The sequence below is a fragment of the Zonotrichia albicollis genome, chromosome 6 (assembly GCF_047830755.1).
Source record: "Zonotrichia albicollis isolate bZonAlb1 chromosome 6, bZonAlb1.hap1, whole genome shotgun sequence".
Classification (NCBI taxonomy): domain Eukaryota; kingdom Metazoa; phylum Chordata; class Aves; order Passeriformes; family Passerellidae; genus Zonotrichia; species Zonotrichia albicollis.
Window position 1 is genome coordinate 824,499 of NC_133824.1, and position 18,564 is coordinate 843,062.

The following is an 18,564-nucleotide window of genomic DNA, read 5'->3' on the forward strand; positions in this document are numbered from 1 at the left end:
CCTTAGGCACTTCTTCCATAGAATTAGAAAAAAATCGTCTTATTTTAACATTTGTATTTTGCTGCTTTGACTTGCTCACTTTAAATTGATCTGCTTTTTGCATAAAAAATACTTCTTCTCAGTTCCATAAAGTCCTGTCTGCTAAAAAACTTATTTGTGATGAACTTCAGAAGCAGTAAAGCTTCATTTAGAAGAAATTGGAACGAAAAGCCAGAATGGGTTTAAATCGCTTGGTTTTGGGGTGATTGTTTTCTTCTCACAACCTCATAGTGTTTTGGGAAGGAAGACAAGACTTGTTACAAAGGAGCTTCATTTACCAGTTGTAGATGCTGCAGGGACTTTCATAAATGGGGTCCTTTGCTTATATCCTGGGGACCCTGTTACAGCTCCTTCAATGACTGAGGTGATCATTTTCTGGAAAAATTAATGATCTATGCGTAGAGATAAATGTTCTGAATGTACTGCCTGCAGCCTTCCTTTTTCTTTTTTTTTTCTTTTTTTAATTTCTGTAATATGTGGCTGGCATCAACCTTGTGTCTGTCTCAAGCTGGACAGATGGATGCCTGAGAGAGCAGGCAAAGAGAGGAGCGTAAATGAGTCAGGATGAGAAGGGAAGGTAACAGGGACATGGGCAGCTGTGAGGTTGTTGTTATTCAAAACACCAAAGCCCTATCAAGGCCAGGACTGAAGGGAAAGGTGTGTGGGAGTCAGTGTTGGGCTGTGATCCAAGTACAGCCATGCTGAAATTCTGTGGAGGGTATCCAGTGAGTCAGGGAGAGCTTGGCCACCTGAGATGTTTCAGCATGGAGGGGCTGGGGATGCTCAGAATGTCAGATCCATGTAAGGGCTCTTGCTTGAAGTGTGATGTGGGGAGAAGCTTTTAGAACACCACGAAATTTATTTCATGTAAAGGACCTGGTGGTGGTTTCTGCTCTGATCTCAGCTCAGCAGCTGAGCTGCTCCATTCCTGGCTGCCATAAGCTAAATTGAGAAATATCTCATGTCTCCAGTTCAGTCAGTTCAAGTGGCTTACAGATGATTTCAGAAACCTTTCTAGTATGGTGAGTAAAATACAACTTGATCTATGTGGGCTGATACTGCATACCTTTGTAAGTTGGATGGTCTGGTTTAATAAAAAAAAAAGGTTTTGTTTCTGAGGAATCCAAATTCACAGGCAATGTTCCTTTTTATAAGTGCAGCTTCTATACAGTTAGCAAGTTAATACATTAATTAGATTCCTAATATATTTTAATACATCATACTTACAGACCTAATTTCAAAATTATTTGGTGACTCTTTAACTTTTGAAACAATTAATTAGATTCCTAATATATTTTAATACATCATACTTACAGACCTAATTTCAAAATTATTTGGTGACTCTTTAACTTTTGAAACAATCGGTAGCTTGTTTGCACTAACTCAGGCTTAGATCTTGTAAATAGTTTTCCTGTGTTTGACTTTCCTCATCTTGATCTTGAGTGGCTGGTGAGAAATTAAACTGCTCTATTTTTCTTTTCCAGGAGATCATAGAGTGCTTTGACAGACCACAGTAAAGGAACCATGCTAATGAAGCAGAATTTTAAGGAATGCTTACACATTTTGTTTCATTACCATGATGTGAGCATTTGAACCCGAGGGGAAAAAAGAACAAAAATTTTCAGGTGGTTTAGACTGACAGAATTCTGGGATGGCCAGGGAGGTGCTGGTGGGATTATCCAGGGGCTGATAGTGGGTCACAATGTTAATGCAAGTTAGCTCTGCGTGTAAGCATTTGTAGAATGAGGGCTTTAAAATTTATGCTAATGAATTTGTGACAGTTTTAAATCTCTGTGTTGGTGTGAGCAAGTAACAGGAACTAATTCTAAAGGGTGCTTTATTTAGTGCAATCTTTAGAGGTACCTGTTCTTAATACTTAGAGAAACATCAGAGAGTTTCCAGTGAGCTCCATAAATTACCAGTCACCTATTAATTGGAAGTAAATGACTGTGTCTATGCTCTTAGTCCATTGCAAAAAGAGGTGATGAGTATTAATGTTGGAAGTTGTGTAAAGGGAGAATATTTCTCTTTAACAGTTGCATTTGGCTGGGAACAAACAGAATAATTTAGCACAGCTCGGGTGATAAGCTGTAAGTTGTAAAACCACAGCAACTGGATCATCTCTGATTTTGTCCTTACCTTTAGGAATGAGATACTCATTCATACAGGCTTAAAACTACCTTTTATATTACTGCAAATACATGTAAAATTATCTTTATGTACAATGTTTACATATCAGGAGATTTCTATTTACTTACTGGTGGCTGCTGGAAAAATTTTTGTTATGTCATGTAGGAAGCATTTAATAACTATTTCAGATATATGTTCTATATTAAGTATCACTTTTAGAGTATGTGTTTACATACTGCCATAAATAGTTCATGTGTAAACATTGTATGGCTTGGAAAAAAATAAGGAGAGAAGGATGATGCAACAGACTGTTGGATTTGTGGTATAGAAATAGTGATGGTTTGAACACCAGTGTGAATACTGAGCTTCTCTTGAGTGCACAGGTTTGGAGTGGCAGGAGGCACTGAGAAGGGTTAAATTAAAACAGTGGGGGTGTTCTGCAATATTCTGGTTCTTCACTAAGACACAAAAGTAAATCCCTGACTTTTCCAGAGTCTGGAATTGTCTGAGGGGTCAAATCAGCTGATCTATTACCAGAATGTTTGAAGTTGATACCACAGTTAAGATTATATAGATATCATGTAAGCTATTACTTATGGTTTTAATTATATTGTTAATTTGGGAGAACTCAGGGGAGTTTAGTTGCTGGCACCAGTTTATCCTGCAATAAAGGTTCTTTTTCATATATTTCTGCTAACAGTGTGGCACATTCACTTTATTATTTTTCTAATCCACTGATAAAATACTTGAAGTACTTTTAAAAGACCTCTCACAACAGGTAACTGGAAGGCTGATGGCTCAGGCTAAACCTCATGTTCTTTCTTTAACAAAACATCTCTCTGCAGCTGTAATTTGTTTGCCCTTCTGCATGGAGATAGTTCTGCTCATGCTGCCTGCTTTCCAGACTGGATGCTGATTGTGTGTGGGCAGAAGGACACCAGGGCTGTTCCTGAATAGTCTCTGCTTAGAAGTCCCTCTTGGGCTTTGAACTTGGGCTCCTGAAGGATTTGTGAGCTGGAGTCCAGAAGTCCTTGTTCTTTTGTGTTCTTTGTCACACCCCACTGCTGCAGAATTAAACACTAAACCTGAGCCCTTAGCTGCACACGCAAATCTTGTTTTTTCCATCACTGCAGACTGGATTGAAGAGTCTCCACTGGAGGGTATCCCTGGAACAAAACAATGTAAAAAGGACATTGCATGTAACTTCAAAACGATTGACCCATTTTCCCTTATTGGGAGTTAAATTAAGTGTGAATAGAATCGGTTTGCTGGTTTGTGCACAAAAGTGCTTTATCAGAAGCAGAGGTGTGGTTTTGTCTGTAAATGGATGAAACAACAACTGTGGAAATTTTTCTTTGTAAAAAAGGGTTGGGTTAGAGGCAGATGACACTAGGCTCTGGAAAAACTTTTCTCCCAAAGGAATTTTCTTGAAAGAGTTTGCTGTGAGAAACTGTAAGAGGACGGTTTATACTGGAAGTTGAATCTTAGCCTGAGCTTTAGTGGTTGCCTCTGCTTTGACTATAAATAGAAAATCCTTGTCTGCCAAATTTCAGTTTTTAAAGCCTTTTTGAATTTGTGCCAAGGAAATAATATTTTAATTTGTATATCTGTTTATTTTCCCTCTGTCTGTGCATAACTTAAAGTGGCAACTCTTATTAGATTTTTTTAGGTTAACAAAAGTGAAAAATGAACTTGGATAGCATTTTTATGTGGGACTTAAAAAATAGCCTGTAGCTATTTTTTTTTTTCATGAAGCCACTCCCTTGCCCCTGGAATGATTGTGTTTATAATTAAGGTTGTGTCAGTTTTTCTTAACTGCCAAACTAATGTTGCTTTGTTTCATGTGGTGTAGACTGCTGCAGCATCAGTTTGTTGCCTTGGTGGCATTTGTCCAAACAGTGGATAAAATTAAAGAATGTTTAAAAATATGTAGACAGGATATCAGCCAATGTAAAATGTTGAGGCAGGCAAGTGGTTGGCAAACACAGGTATTTATTTATATCAAGTTAAAGGAGAAAATGGTGAGTGTGCAGCTCGCTCTCCCACGGAGATGGTGCTCAAGCTGCGATCCTGACCATCAGCGATGGTTCCTCATTTTGGGAGAAGGGTTAGAGCCTTGGGGGCAGGACTTGAGAGAAGTGAAAAAATAACATTCTGCTCTAAATTGGCATCACCACCAGCCTGTGCTTAAACTGTGATGCTGGCAGTCCTCCCCGTGGGGTGGTCAGCCCTGCCCTGCTTGGCTTGGATCAGGACTGAGGAAAGGAGGGAGGGCAGGTGTCACAGACATCTTTCATGAAAAATCCTTTCCTTAGGATTTTTCCTCCTGAGAAGCTGAGAGGCTTCAACAATGGTTGTCTGCTGCTGTGGAATGCAACAGGTGAATCTGTGATTGGTCTCATAGAGTTGTTTCTAATTAATGGCCAATCACAGTCAGCTGGCTTGGGCTCTCTGTCCAAGACACAAGCCTTTGTTATTCATTCTTTTTCTATTCTTAGCTAGCCTTCTGATGAAATCCTTTCTTCTATTCTTTTAGTATAGTTTTAATATAATATATATCATAAAATAATAAATCTTCTGAAACATGGAGTCAACATTCTCGTCTCTTCCCTCGCCCTCGGACCCCAGTGAACACGGTCCCAGGCAGGGGCGTGCACGGGGCTGGGTGCTGGTGGCCTGGTCAGTGGCTGAACCTTGCTGTGCTGTGGGTTTGAGCTCCCTGGCAGTAGCCATGGTGTAGCTCTGCTCTGTCCTAGAGCAGCCACACTGAAGGTGTTGGGAGAGCCCCGTCCTGCATGGTGTGGGGCTGGGCTTGGGCTGGAGCTTGTGCCAGCTCTGACTCGCTGCCTCACCCCAGACCTGACATCTGATGGGTGCAGGGTTCGTGACATCAGTCAGGGGACACTGTGGGCAGCAGAGGGACAGACAGAGCCCGAGGTGTCTGCAGGCCTCAGGTGCTGACACCCAGCATGGTCATCCTGTCCCCAGCCTGACTTCATGAGTTTTGCTCCTGGTGTTTTCCTGCCTGCTTGGCGTGCACAGAGGTGGTGCTGCTTTGGTGGGGCCCTGGCAGCTCATCTCAGACTCAGAGCAACTGTTGGATAAATAAACTGTGTGTTTTTGCCAAAGTGCACCTTGGCTTTTAACACTGGGAGGAGAGTATTTTTGATAAGGTGAGGCTAGTTGGGAGGAAGAGTCATGCTGAAGTGGGGCTGCCTGAGAGTACATGATTCATTTGTGGAGAGATGGATGGCTGTTCTTTAATGATTGTGACTGGGAAGATCCATGCTCCTCAAATGATACATGGGTTTGGCATTAAGTGAATCCTGAATTTAAATAATAATAATAATAACAGTGCCCTAGCCAGGTTTTCCCTCTAACCTGATAGATGTGGCTCCCTCCTGGAAGGTGGGTAATGCATGCTGGAAGCCCGTTAACGCCAAGGAAGATTTCTAGTCTTTTAATTAAAAGCTGGGTGCTGCTGCTGCCAACAGCATCCTCCTCTCCTTTCCAATTTGATCTGAAAGAGAGGAGGAGGGAGCTGGTCCCTGCTACTCTGAGGGAAGGGTTTGGGCTGTCAGTCACTCCTAAGTACGTGGCTAATTTGGGGCTTTGTGGAGATGCTTGAATTCCAAAAGCAAGTCTGGTTTTCAGAGGCTTTCTTCTCCTCAGCAGCACTAACTCTGGCCGGTGTAGCCATGCATGGGCTTGGTGTGCTGCTTGCTGTTGGAGCCACACAGAGGTGCCTGGCTCTCTCTGTGCATTTCATGACATGAGATGCTGCCTGGGGCCTCTGGCCCCTGCTGCAGGAGTGGGATATCTCCAGGCAAAGTGTCCTGCACTTGCAGCCTGCCTACACCCCTCCTTATGGGCTGTCTTGTCCTGCTCCTCACTTTATAAAGCAAGAAACACAGAGGCTGATGAGGATATAATAGGAGAGTGTGGCCCTGTGCTCCTGGCTTTGACCCTGGTGTTGGCTAGAAACTGAATTTCTGTCCTAGAGAAAATTCCCTTTTCAGAGAGACTTTTATTGCAACCAGAGGTAGAGGAGAGAACTGAGGAGAAAGCCACAACTGCTTTTAGGGGGAGAAAAATGCAGAAAGGTCCTGTGCTGAGAGCACTGAATCACCATTTTTAGTTCCCTATCTTTGCAGATGGAAGCTGTTGTCAGCTCTGCTTCCTCTGAAAGATGGGAATATTCCAGTGAAGCAGCTGCAGACCCATCATTGCCATTTTCCCATGGAAAATGTTGATATTATTAAAAGGGCACTTTCTGTCAGAGAAGCATTCTGCCAGACGTTTCCTGACCTGGCTTTGTACTTAACCTTTTGTCTCATTTTCTCCATCTGTAAAATGGATGTGCTTATTCTCAGCCACCTGTATAAAATGCTGGTATTTGTGGATTAAGTTATGACCACGTGGTCTTACTTAAGATTGAATTCCTGTGAAAGACTCATCTGCTTTCATGGCAATTCCCCATGGAGCCAGTCCGATCTCTCACATAGGTAGGAACTTTAAAAATGCAAACAATTAAAGAAATCCGAAGTTTATTATTGTCAAATTATATTCGTCCATCTATTTAATCTGTGTGATGTGCAAATGATCAATTTATTTTACCATTGCTTCTGTGTGTCCTGGAAAGATTCTTTCTTGTCCCTCTCCCAGCTTGCTGAAGAGATGTTACTTTAATGTTTGCGTTGTGTAAATTAATCATGATGACATATCAGCAAGATTTTTGAGAAACTCTTAAACCAGTATGACAGATATTTTATTTGGTGAATCCATTTTGTTGTTGCTGTTGATAACAAAAGCAACGAGAGGAATGAGCTGTGTTTCTTGTCTTAGTTTGTCTTTGTTCATCAAAAAAAAAGTATGTTACATACTCTAATAAATCAAAAGCTAATTTGGGAAATGAAAAGATACTTTTTTTGCAGCAGATGAAACAATTAGTAGCACTTCAGTTTTAATGTATTCTGTGTTTGAGCCAGAGCTGCTAAGGGTGACATGTTTATTCCATAGCTTGGCAGTTTGCAAATTTTGTTCCTTTCAAAGGAGTTCTTATAGATGTTTTGGTCACGTGCTGTATGCTTTGGTAGGTTGACAGAGTTTCAAGATACACCAACCAGTCAGCTGACCATAGATGAGTTTATGAAGATTGACTTGGAGGAAGAATGTGATCCTCCTTCGTTTACAGCTGGTCAAAAAAAATTGAAGATACAGCAGGTAAATTCTGAATTGGATGCTCTCTGTGGTTCTTTCCTCTCTCCTCCCTCTGTGCATTCCCTTTTGAATTTAGTTAATGCCAAATCCTAACTGAGCAGCCCTTGGTAAGATTCATTACATTTATTTTGAGGTTTTTGAGAGAGGGATGAGCATTAGTGCATATAATATCCATTAACTGAAGGTATTTTTTGGTTTATTGGCAAAGGAATAGTTTCCCAATTAAAAATATCATGGGATTAGAAACCATGCACTGTTTTTAAGGTGATACCTGTGGTTAGAAGTGCCATTACAGAGAACTGTTTTTAAATAGAGACGAAAACAATAACCCATTTACTTTAATGAGACTGCTGGTGGGTTTGTGTGGTACAACACCCACTTCCACAGAGATTAGTTCTCATGTGCCTTAATTTCTTTACAAATCATGAACTAAAGCTGGCAGCAGAGGAGAAGATTTTACTGCTGCCATAGTCAATTCTTACATTATTGGTTTGTTAGGGTTTTTGCTTGCTGTCACTGTGCTGTCATTTAAAGGTTTAAAGGTAGGGGTGTCAGGGATGTTCTCAAGAACCAGCCAGGTGCTGTAGGTCAGAGCTTCACTCTGCCATCACCAGTTTGCTCTGTCTGGTGTGGGCACTCCAGTCTCAGCCCTGTCCTTGCACTTCTCACATCTACAGGCACAGTCTCAGGGTCTGACTGCTGGAGAATGAGGCCTTTTATTTACAGCTTGCCAGACTGGAGGCTCTTTTTGAAGTATAAAGATGGGGGAGATAACATTTTGAAATTGGTCAGTGTTTTGGGACCTGTCTGTCATGCCTGTCTGACACTACAGAGTAATTTCAGTGGTGATTCAAAACCTCCTTATGCTTTTGAAATACCCTGCCATTCTCTATCTCTGTGTACAGCTCACAAACAGTTTAAAATTGTGCATATTTTTTTAGTAATTTCATGTTTATTTTCTCTATTGTCATTTCAGCTTGAAAAGGCATTATCAAAAAAGCTGGAGGATTTTGAAGGTATGAGTTGTGTTTAGTGTAACATATCACTCATTTCTTCAATATTGCATTGATGATCGCTGAGTTTTATTTTTATTTCAACACCACAGGAGAAATATCGAGCTACCAAGATGAAATAGAGAGTGAATTAGAAAACAGCAGACCGAAAGCAAAAGGTGTATTTGCAAATTTCACTAAAGATGGTAAGTCTATAAAGTCTTATGACTCCTTAAATAGTATTGAGCTCAGATCAGGCAGTCTGGAGTGAATGAATGTTATGGTGATAAATGTGGTCATATATATCTTGCATAGTACAAGATCTCTTACGTTGGGGTTCTCTCTGCCAAATAGGTGGTTCATAAATCAGTCCTCAAAACAACCACATTGTTCATTGCAGGGATAGTTCCTTAATGATTTCAGTTGTTTTTCTTTCCTGGTGCAGTATAAGCTTGGCACTGGCACCTGAGAATGTTTCTTTTTATCACTGAAAGTGCAGTGGACCAGTTTCTAGACCCTTCTGTCGCCAAATTCCCCAGTTGACTTCCCATATGGAAGGGCTTTGTGCTGGTTTAACTGGCTATTTTAAATTTGTAATTATACCAGGAAATAGCTGACTTCTCTAACAAGGCCCTTTTACCTAATATGATAAGATGATGCTTTCTATTTTAAATGGTGACTGTAGTCACAAAAATACATTTTAATAGTCAAGGTAATGAATTTGAAGAGCATCTGGAAACTCCATGTATTCATCCACTGAACTAAAATACTGTGTATTTCTTTTACAGATTTCCTCTAAAGATTTTTATTCTTTAAGTGAGCACCTCTCTATTTGTTTAGTTTGTGTAACAGATGGTATGCAATGATCTGTTGGGTTTCTTCCCCTTACAGATTCTATAGAAGATAATGCCTCTAGCATATTTGGAGAGGAGGAGGCAGAAGATGAGGAGCTAGAGGCAGCTGCTAATCACTTAAACAAGGACTTTTATGATGAACTTAATGAGAAGGATAGAAGTAAAAGAATTGAAGATGGGGAATGCAGAAATGGAAGTGAAACTCTTGTGAGACCCCCTGCACTGGAATCCTTGCTTGGCCCACTGCCCACTGCTGCTAGTCTTGGCATAACAGAGTCCATCAAAGAGTGCATATCCACAAAGGACCAAGAGCCTGGTGAGTAGGAGTTCAGCTCAGAGCAGAAACTGGACACAGACAGCCAGCTGTGGGTTTGTTGTGTCATTTCCATGTGTCCTGTTGGTCACTGTGGTCGCAATTCCGTGAATCACTGAGGTGTCAGGGTACAGGAGCTGCAAGGCTGGATGGGACCAGTGGTCTTGGTTGTTGATGTGGTTGTAGACATCTGCTCTTCTGGAAGCTGCAGGAAAATCTGGGGTGCCTAATTATTTTCTGAAGCCTGAGAATGTGTATCTCTTGGTTAAGCTGATAGTTAATTTGCAGTCATATGATAGCTGATGGGCATATTTCAAGCCATGCACTCTCAATTAGGAAATTGGAGGAAGCAGATTCCTGTAAATATGACTTGAAATTAAAACCCAAGTATGAGAATCTTAGTTCAAGACAGACTTTCTCAGGAGACATTTTACTGGAGCCAAACATGATGCAGTCTGTCTCTGATTGAGAGTCTCTGCAAATGGCAAACATTTAAAATGTTTGCAAGAGGAAATAACTGGTGTTATGCTTTTTTCTTTGATATGAACTTCAATGTGTATTTGCTGGTTTTGCTCCATTTTTCTTAAAACCCACAGATCTATTTGCATCACACAGCTCTGTATAGCACAGTGGGAGCAGGACAGATCAACTAAAGAAGCCAGTTTTGCCAGAGCCAGTATTGCAAACAGTCAGTCAAGCAGGCAGGTTTGTTTGCTTTTTCTTATATGTGCTTGAACTTTAGGGAGACAGCATTTTTTTAAAATTCCTTTTGCATCTTAATGACTCTGAAAACAACATATCTAAGGGGCATTTTATTCTTTATCACAGTTAGTTTTTCTATCATAAGACACACCCATCTGAATCTGTTTTGCCAGCTTACTTGGAGATCTGTGCAGCAGAACATTTTGTTACCCAAACTGTTGTGATGCTGATTTCTGTTCAACAGTAGATGAGCTGAACACATTCAGATTCTTATTATGTTAGTGTTCAGTCTTCAGGAGCATAGCAGGATGATTGCACGTTTTTATTTTGTACAAACAAATTCATATAGAAACAGTTGAATGGCTTTGGTTTTGTTTTAATTACGATGAAGAAAAGGGATGGCTCATGGCTTGTCTCTCTCCTGGAAATCAGCGGTTCGTGTCGCAGAGAGGTCAGTCATGGCTAGGAGCTGTTGTTGTCTGCTTGGCCAGTGACCTGTAAAAAGGAGTTCCCAGTGATGGACATTTCTCAGCTGGCATTGCTATTGACCATTTTAATGGGCAGGCTGAGGCCTGGGTGTGAAGATGGAGCTAAGCTGGTGCAGCCAGGGAGGTTCCTGTGAGCTGGGCTGCAGGCAGGTGGGCAGGAGAGTGCAGGGCTGCTCATGCCATGGCTTGTCTGCCTTTGCTGTTTGTTTTCTTGCAAAAGTGGAGGATGTGCCAAATGAACTGAATTTCGAAACCAAGCAGGTTTCAGTGTGTTCATTCTCTTCTCCTACATCTGAGAAATCATTGCAGGTGTTTGAACAAGTACTTATTTTCTTAACATGTTATGAAGCACATATGCAGAATTACTGTTTTGTTTTCATTTTGATTATAGATCCTGCCCCAATCTTTGTTGGATTTGGAGTTTTTCTTTAGGTGGTGAGGAGGATGTTTGAGGGAGTTTTGGATGGATTTCTTTGTTGTTTTGGTTTGGTTTTGTGACTCTGCTAATTTATTTTAACAATTTAGAAGTTCTGTGTTAAGTGCAATTCACTTTGGTTATGCCTGTACTGCAGGGTAGTCAATCTGGGTGCAGTTCCCAGTCTCCAGGCCCTTGCCATGTGGTGCCTGTGTGCTGTGGGTGCATCCCAGTGGTGTGTGCATCATCCCCCTGAGGACCTGGTTTCCTTTGGGAAGTCATGTGTGCTCAGGAGCAGTAATGGAACCTTGTGTTTTGGGTGAGTGGCAACCAGGTCTAGCAGACAGGTTGGGAGGTACACCTGGCTTGCAGTTGGCTTGTTATTATGCAGAATAAAGAAAACCTCTTGTTAGGATGCCTCATGTTGGTTACCTTTGTGTCATAGCTCTGAACCTGATGAAAACCAGTGTGGATGATTCTGGCACCTCAGGCAGTGTTGTTGAGTTCTGCCTCATTGCTCTGGGAAGTCTGGTAAGGTTGTATTTTCTTCTGTTAGACCAGCTGGTACAGTTGTAAAACTTAGACATTTTCCAGGTTTGTGGGCCCTGAAAAAGAAATTGCAGTTTTCAAAACCAAGTACAGGATGAGAGCAGTTGCTCAGAGTTTAAATTGAGATAGCACACACAGTTATAGATTGTCTTGAAACAAAAGTAGTTGTAAGTGTGGAGAGAGGAGGAAAAACTCACAAAATTTCCTGCATTTATCCTGTGCATTTGAATTTGGTTTAGAGCAGTTTATATTGTGAATTGCACCTGGCCATGGCTTTGCTGTGGTAGTTCATGTTCCAAGATCCAAGTCCACTGGAGGAAGGAGAGTGCTGTCATAGCCCTGAACCCTGAAGGTGATGTTTTGGTCCTTCTCCACAGCCATGAAAGTTGTAAATCAGGAACCTTTCCTTCCCTTAGCCCTCTGCAGCCCTGAGTCATCTCACACTGAGTGGGTCAGGCTGGCTGGAGCCCTTATGGAGATGATTTTGTATCTCCTGCTGGGCTCCCTGTGTTGCTGGATGGGTGAATCCTGTCCAGCCAGTTCAGCAGCTGGAAGCAGCAGGCCTGGTGCTGCATGCTGAGGGTGCCCAGCATGTGCTCACTGTGCTGTGCATGGTGAGGGTGCCCAGCAAACTCTTGTGCTGTGCATGCTGAGGGTGCCCAGCAGACCCTTGTGCTGTGCATGCTGAGGGTGCCCAGCAGACCCTTGTGCTGTGCATGGTGAGGGTGCCCAGCAGACTCTTGTGTTGATGTGCTGCAGACAGGGCAGGTGGCTCCTAAATAGGAGCAAACAGGTGCAGTGTGTGCAATGTTTGGCCTCCTTAAGTGCAGAGTGTCTCTCCTCCTCTCTGTAATGATCTCTCTTCCTCAAAAAACCTCTGCTGCAGGTACCTTGTACAAAGTCTTTTCATTTGGCTTTGGCATGTGGTAATTCAGTTTATAATTGCCTACATCAGCTGCTTTGGGAAATCTTCCACCTTTGTGCTACAGTGGCAGCAGCAGCAGCGGGTTTCTCACAAACTGCTTATGTGGATAAGACTTGGGTGCAGAGCTGAAATATTAGGGAAAAGTAAGTGTATTTTTGCTCCACTTACAATTGGTATTTGTGCAGCGTGAGCTTGTCTGTATGAATGTTTTATGAAAAGCACAGTATTTTAACAAATTTGCATTACAAAGACAGCATGTAAGGTACCAGGTTAATGAGTCTGAGGCACTAAAGTGCTTAGAATAAACACTGCATTTGACTGCTTTTTCCTACAAAGTGTATTAATTTGCAGAGACTTTAAGCTGAAAACTGTTTGAGTCTTTGCAAACTATTTCTGTCTTATTCTTCATGATAAAAGTGCTTTATGGTGAGATCTCAGTTTCAGAGATGGAGACCAGGTACATCAGTCTGTCCATTTTCCTGGCCATGCAGCATCCCAGCATCCTCTCAACACTCTACATGCTCTTTCTGATTCTCAGTTCCTCCAAAAAAAGTGCACCATTTCTTTTAGGAGACTATCACAGTCAATATCATGGAGTTTGTTCTCAATAAATACCATCCTTTAGTGTGAAATTTCTCTCTGCAATTTATTTTATGCATCTTCTATACCATTTCAAATATTTTATCATCTTTCTTGGTGTTTCTGTCACTTTGCTGTTTGCTGGCTGTCACACTGCCAGTTCTTCTCTTGCCACATGAAGAAAAAGTGGGGAAGGTCTGATAATAGCAGAGATAAAGGTAAAATACAGGGTGTAAATTACCGAATGCCTTTCTGTAACTTCCCCTTCATAATCTAGGTAAGGTTTGAGACCTGATTTATGTTTTGTTTTGAGTTAAAATTCACATGCAGTCATCCAGGGCAGTAATTTCAGGTAAAGTGTGTGCGGTGGGTGGTAACGTGCTCCTGCACGTCCCCATGAAAGCTGGAGCAGTGAGCAGTCCCTGTGCAAGTACCATCTTGTGCTGCTCAGGCACCCTGCACTCACTCCTGCTTACAGAGGAGACATGGGAAAGCTTCACAATTAGCAGTTTGCTCATTTATTGCTGCTCGTGTTTACGCCTCCGTTACTGCTGCAAGCAGGATCTGTCAGGGCTAGGGCTGAAAGATTTTCCATTGATTTCTGGGGGTGTTAAAGGCCCCATGCAGGCTGTGCTTATTGATCATGGTCCTTGTCCCTCTGTTCAGCTTCTTGCTCAAGGAGGATGTGGAAAATGACTAAAGGTGATCTGATATGAGCTGGGGATGGGCTCCTCCTCCTGGGTCTCACTCCTGTCTTCTGCATTTCATCCCTTCAGCTCCCACCTCATACTTCATCCTTGGGGTTTCACCAGTCCTTCTGTGAGCAGATTCAGCTCCCTTACCCAGCAAGAAGAGCACATGTGTGTTCTGTCCTCCTCCTTTTTTTGTCAGCAGCACATGACCAGTGCCAGCAGCACCGTGGGCAGGGGAGGTTGCTGAAATGTGACATTTCTGGCAGGGTCTGAGCTGCCATGGAAGGATGCTTGAGGGTCTGCAGGCAGGTGCCAAGGAGAGATGTTGACCCACCTGGAACCCCAGCATGGATTGCAGGATGCTGGTGCTGTTGTTGCTCCATCAGTGGTTGGGTGTTGGATCCCTCTTTGTACTGATTTATTCTTCCAGCATCTTTTCTTCCTTGGATTTTGTCTGAACACATCATTGCCAACTGCTTGGAAATGTATAAGTGTATGTTACATATAAAAGGTTGTTCAATTGTTTCAGTTGTTCAATCTTGAGAACAGAAGTGTTAGGGGAGGCTTATCACCATGTTCCAGTATTTAAAGGGTGGGTACAGAGAGGATAGAGATTCATTTTGTGCAAGAAGTCAAATGGAAAAGACAAGGGATAATGGGTGAGATTTTGATTGGACAGAAGAGAAAATTTTTTCACGGTGAGATCATCCTTTGGATTAATCTCCCCAGGGAAGTGATGGATACTCCAAAATAGGACACTGATAAAATTTTCCTGGACAGAGTGCTGGGCCATCTTGTGTAGACTATGAAAAGTTGGCCCAGATGATCCTTAATATCTCTTCCAACCTGTTATTCTTTGATTCTATAATCTAATCAGTGGAGAGAACATTAGGAAGCCCTAGTACAAATAATGGCTGCATACATGAGAAATAAAGCTGCTGAGTTTAGTGCTAATACTGAAGGGACATTTGGTCATCAGTGCAAGCATGCGTGTCCCCATCCTGATTGCTCTTCTGGCCTCTGGCTTCAGCCCCCCCATTGCTTCAGTGGTTTTGTGCCCCTCGTGTGGCAATGACCTGCTTGGTGCCACCTTCCTTGTGCACAGCCTTCCCAGCACTGTGAGGGTTTGATCTTTGTCTCCGTGTTCCATTTGCTCACTGGAAAATATTTTCTGTGGCAGCACTAGCTCTTTCCCAATTCCGAGATCTAAACAATAAAAACCTTGGTACAAGCTGATCTTTCTCCTCTGGCCTGTGTGTGCCTGTGCTTGGCAGGGTTGATAGGCTGGATCCCTGATTGAGCCTTCATTACGCCGTTAATGAGATGTGAAGAGCTTGCTGCAGCCAGCACGGTAATGCAAGACCACCAGCTGCTGTGAGTGCAGTTTTCTGATACCTGGAGTCTTGGGTGTGAATTACAGATGACAGGATTTTCTTACTTGGCTCTGTATGTCACTCACACTGTACTCAGAAGTACTGTGTGTGCGTGTCTCACTCCAGAATCTCTGTGCGTGCTTTTTCCTGCAGGATCTTTGCATTTCATTAAGGGATAGGAATGCCATAAATTCATTCCATATTCATGCCTTGAGTAACTAGAAAGGTTAAGGGATGAAAACTAATCATAGAGTTTGGCTGGAGGATTTTTAAACAAATTTAGAGAGGGGTTTTGGAGGGAGACCTGCAGTTTGTTAGAGCCATCAAGGGGATAAATTTGAGTGAAAGCATAAGCTGGATCATGTGAATTCATTTTTATAGCATTTGTGGCTGTTTTAGGAATTTTCCAGAGGATTGGTTGTCAATAAAGACACTCCCTATAGGAAAATTTGTGTGATTTTTGTCAGAAGTCTTGGTCAAAAAGAAGTGCCCCAGAGTAATGGGTGCTGGGGTCAGGAAAAGATACTGGAAATTTGGGTTCAGGTTCCTGAGCCAAGTGAAGAAGACCCATCTGTTAAACCTTACTTGCCTATATTGCCAATATAGGCTCTTAGCACCCAGCTGACCAGCCTGGCTGTCCTGTTATCACCCTCCTACCCCAACTGTTTTAGAGCAGAAGGTTCCCTTCCCTTCCCTTCCCTTCCCTTCCCTTCCCTTCCCTTCCCTTCCCTTCCCTTCCCTTCCCTTCCCTTCCCTTCCCTTCCCTTCCCTTCCCTTCCCTTCCCTTCCCTTCCCTTCCCTTCCCTTCCCTTCCCTTCCCTTCCCTTCCCTTCCCTTCCCTTCCTTTCCCTCTTTCTCTTTCCTTCTTGGCTTCTTTCTTGCCTTCCTGCCTTCCTGTTTTTTGGTTTGTTGATTTGATAAAATTCTGGTCTGGAATGGAGGATATTAAAATCCTGAAAGATTTTCCAAGCTTGGATTTTTTTTGCCTGCTGTGTTGTGACTGCAGTGTCTTTTCTGTCTTGAACTTCTCTAATAAAAGCATGGTGGAAAATGAGCTTTATTTTCAGTTTGAGTAGCGTAAAAGCCTTGCATTGCTCTTTGATGAGTCCAGGCAGCCTCTCGAGGCCTCATCCTCCCTTGCTTGAGGGAAAAAAAAAGGCAAAAAGCTGATTTTTCCTCTGGCTTCTTCAGCTGGCTGCTGGCCATGGGCCCTTTGGAGGAGGAGGAGGAGGCAGCAGGGCTGTGTGTCTGGCTTGGAGAGGCTGGATGTGTGGGAAAGGGGCTCTGTGGTGTCATTCTGTGTGGGATAATTGACATGTGTGTGTGGGGGCCTGAATATATGTTGTATTGTAAGACCTGTGTGGTTCCGAGTTGCTCCAAACGAGCTGCAGCTGCAGGGTCCTTAGTTGGGCAGCAGCTGTAGCTCGTGAAGGTAACTGAGATAAATAGGGGTGGGTCAAGAGCCCAAGAGGAGCCCCTGAGAAGATAGAAAGGACTGTGCTGCAGAGAAAGGAGAAGAGCCCCAGCAGAGAGGGAAGAACAATGCTGCAGCAAAGATTGCAACATGTGTGTGCTGTGGCCCTGATCCTGCTGTAGTGGAGCAAGGAGGAGCAGCCAGCCCCAGCAGGTTTTTTCTATCCATTGTTTTCCATTGTGCTGATGGGAAGTCCAGGTTTGCTGTACCTGCTCTAGGCTTAGGATTAAGGAGCACAGAGCTGGCCAAGCAGGGAGGAGAAGCTCAGCTGGGGCTTTAAAAATGGGCTTTTTTCTGTACCTAAAAAACAGAGTTGTATAAAGAGTTGTTGCCCAAATACTAAGGGAGGGTTGTGTTCTGTGGTTGACTTACATGCCTCAGCATTTGGAGGTGCCAGTCTAAGGTTTTCCTTCTCCTGGGGCTTCTTTCCAAGGTTCTCTCCTCTCTGCACTCCCAAGCACCTGCAAAGATGCTGGTTCTCTGCATGGGAGATACTTTCAGGGGCATTTATAATTTCTCCTGTCTTTCTGGGGGTCAGTTCTCAAGGACTCTGTGGAAGTGCAACCATCTAAAGAATCCCTACCCTGCTCTTAAACCTTGGCTAAAATAGAATCACAGAGTCACAGAATGGTTTGGGTTGGTGAGAACCTTTAAAGTCATCTATCTAGTCCAAGCCCCCTGCAGTGAGCAGGGATGTCTTGAACAAGATCAGGTTGCTCAGAGTCCCATCCAACCTGACCATGGATGTTTCCAAGCATGGGGCATCCACCACCCTTTCCAGGGCAACCTGTTCCAGTGTTTTACCACCCTCAGCCCCATAGACTGCAGACTGGGACAAGACTGAGGTGGTGATGTTTGGTGCTGATGACTCAGACACCTACAGGCACTCAGAAAACCTGGCTAAAACAACTCCCTGCTGGTATAAGAATTATTTGATCCTTTTCTGCACCTGCCAAAGCTGGAGCCCAGTAATGCTCACAGTTATTTTGGTGGGTGGCCCCTTTGCAGAAGAAACAGACATTCCTGCCCTGTCCTTCTGCCAAAAAGGGAGAAAAGTAATCAAAAAACTCAAATGATAACCAAATTTTTTCTTTAGAGAGCTGTGGAAAGTGAAATGTGTGGAGGCTACAGAAAGGACAGTGAGTTTGCAGGGAAAGCTGGCTGCTGAGGGGGATGTTAGCCAAGCAATTCATCACAGTATCTGAAGTGTCAGGAGTGGAGGCCTGGGTTCAGTTCAGGGAGTCTCCATGGTCCCAGTTGTTATTGAGAATAAAGACTTATTAACCCAGGTCAAGGAGCCACCAAACATGGCCTTGGAGGAGGGAAATACAGCACTGGGAGATTTGCAAGGCTTAGCTACTCTGGCTTTACCACCGTGGGTAATAAATCTGTGTGCAGTGCTGCTCTGGTGGATCCTGACCACTTGGGTTTGTCTGAAAAAGCTAAAATAATCCTCCATTTAGTGCTTTATTTTCTCGTGGTACAGGTTCAGCTGGTAAAGGCGGTACCTGGAAACTGAAAATCCACCAAAATAAACCCTTTAAATGGAGTGCTGCTTCTGCAAGGTTTTAATGGTTTTGTGCAGCAGTTGTGTTGTCTTGCTTTTGTTCAGTAGCTTTGAATTTAGTTTGAAAAACTAATTCCTATATCCTCTTAAGGATTAACTTCATCACACCCCTAAACACTTCATCTGTTTTGTTTGTTGCTCTTAAATCTGTGGGACTGTCACAGCAGGCAGGATGCATGGGCTGGACTGTGACTTGTGTAGATGACCCCTGTAATTAGGGATTTCAGCTGTGGCACTGTGGGCTCGGGATGA

At 43.0% G+C, this 18,564-nt stretch overlaps 1 protein-coding gene across 1 annotated transcript in view; it reads left to right on the forward strand.

Moving 5' to 3' along the window:
- BRF1 (BRF1 general transcription factor IIIB subunit) overlaps positions 1-18,564 on the forward strand; it is a 171,580-nt gene that overhangs the window by 90,819 nt on the left and 62,197 nt on the right. Inside the window, exons 8-11 of the mRNA XM_005491815.4 lie at positions 7,266-7,392; positions 8,366-8,405; positions 8,495-8,587; positions 9,273-9,551. Of these exons, the coding sequence (XP_005491872.1) occupies positions 7,266-7,392; positions 8,366-8,405; positions 8,495-8,587; positions 9,273-9,551 (539 nt within the window). The remainder of the gene's footprint in view (positions 1-7,265; positions 7,393-8,365; positions 8,406-8,494; positions 8,588-9,272; positions 9,552-18,564) is intronic.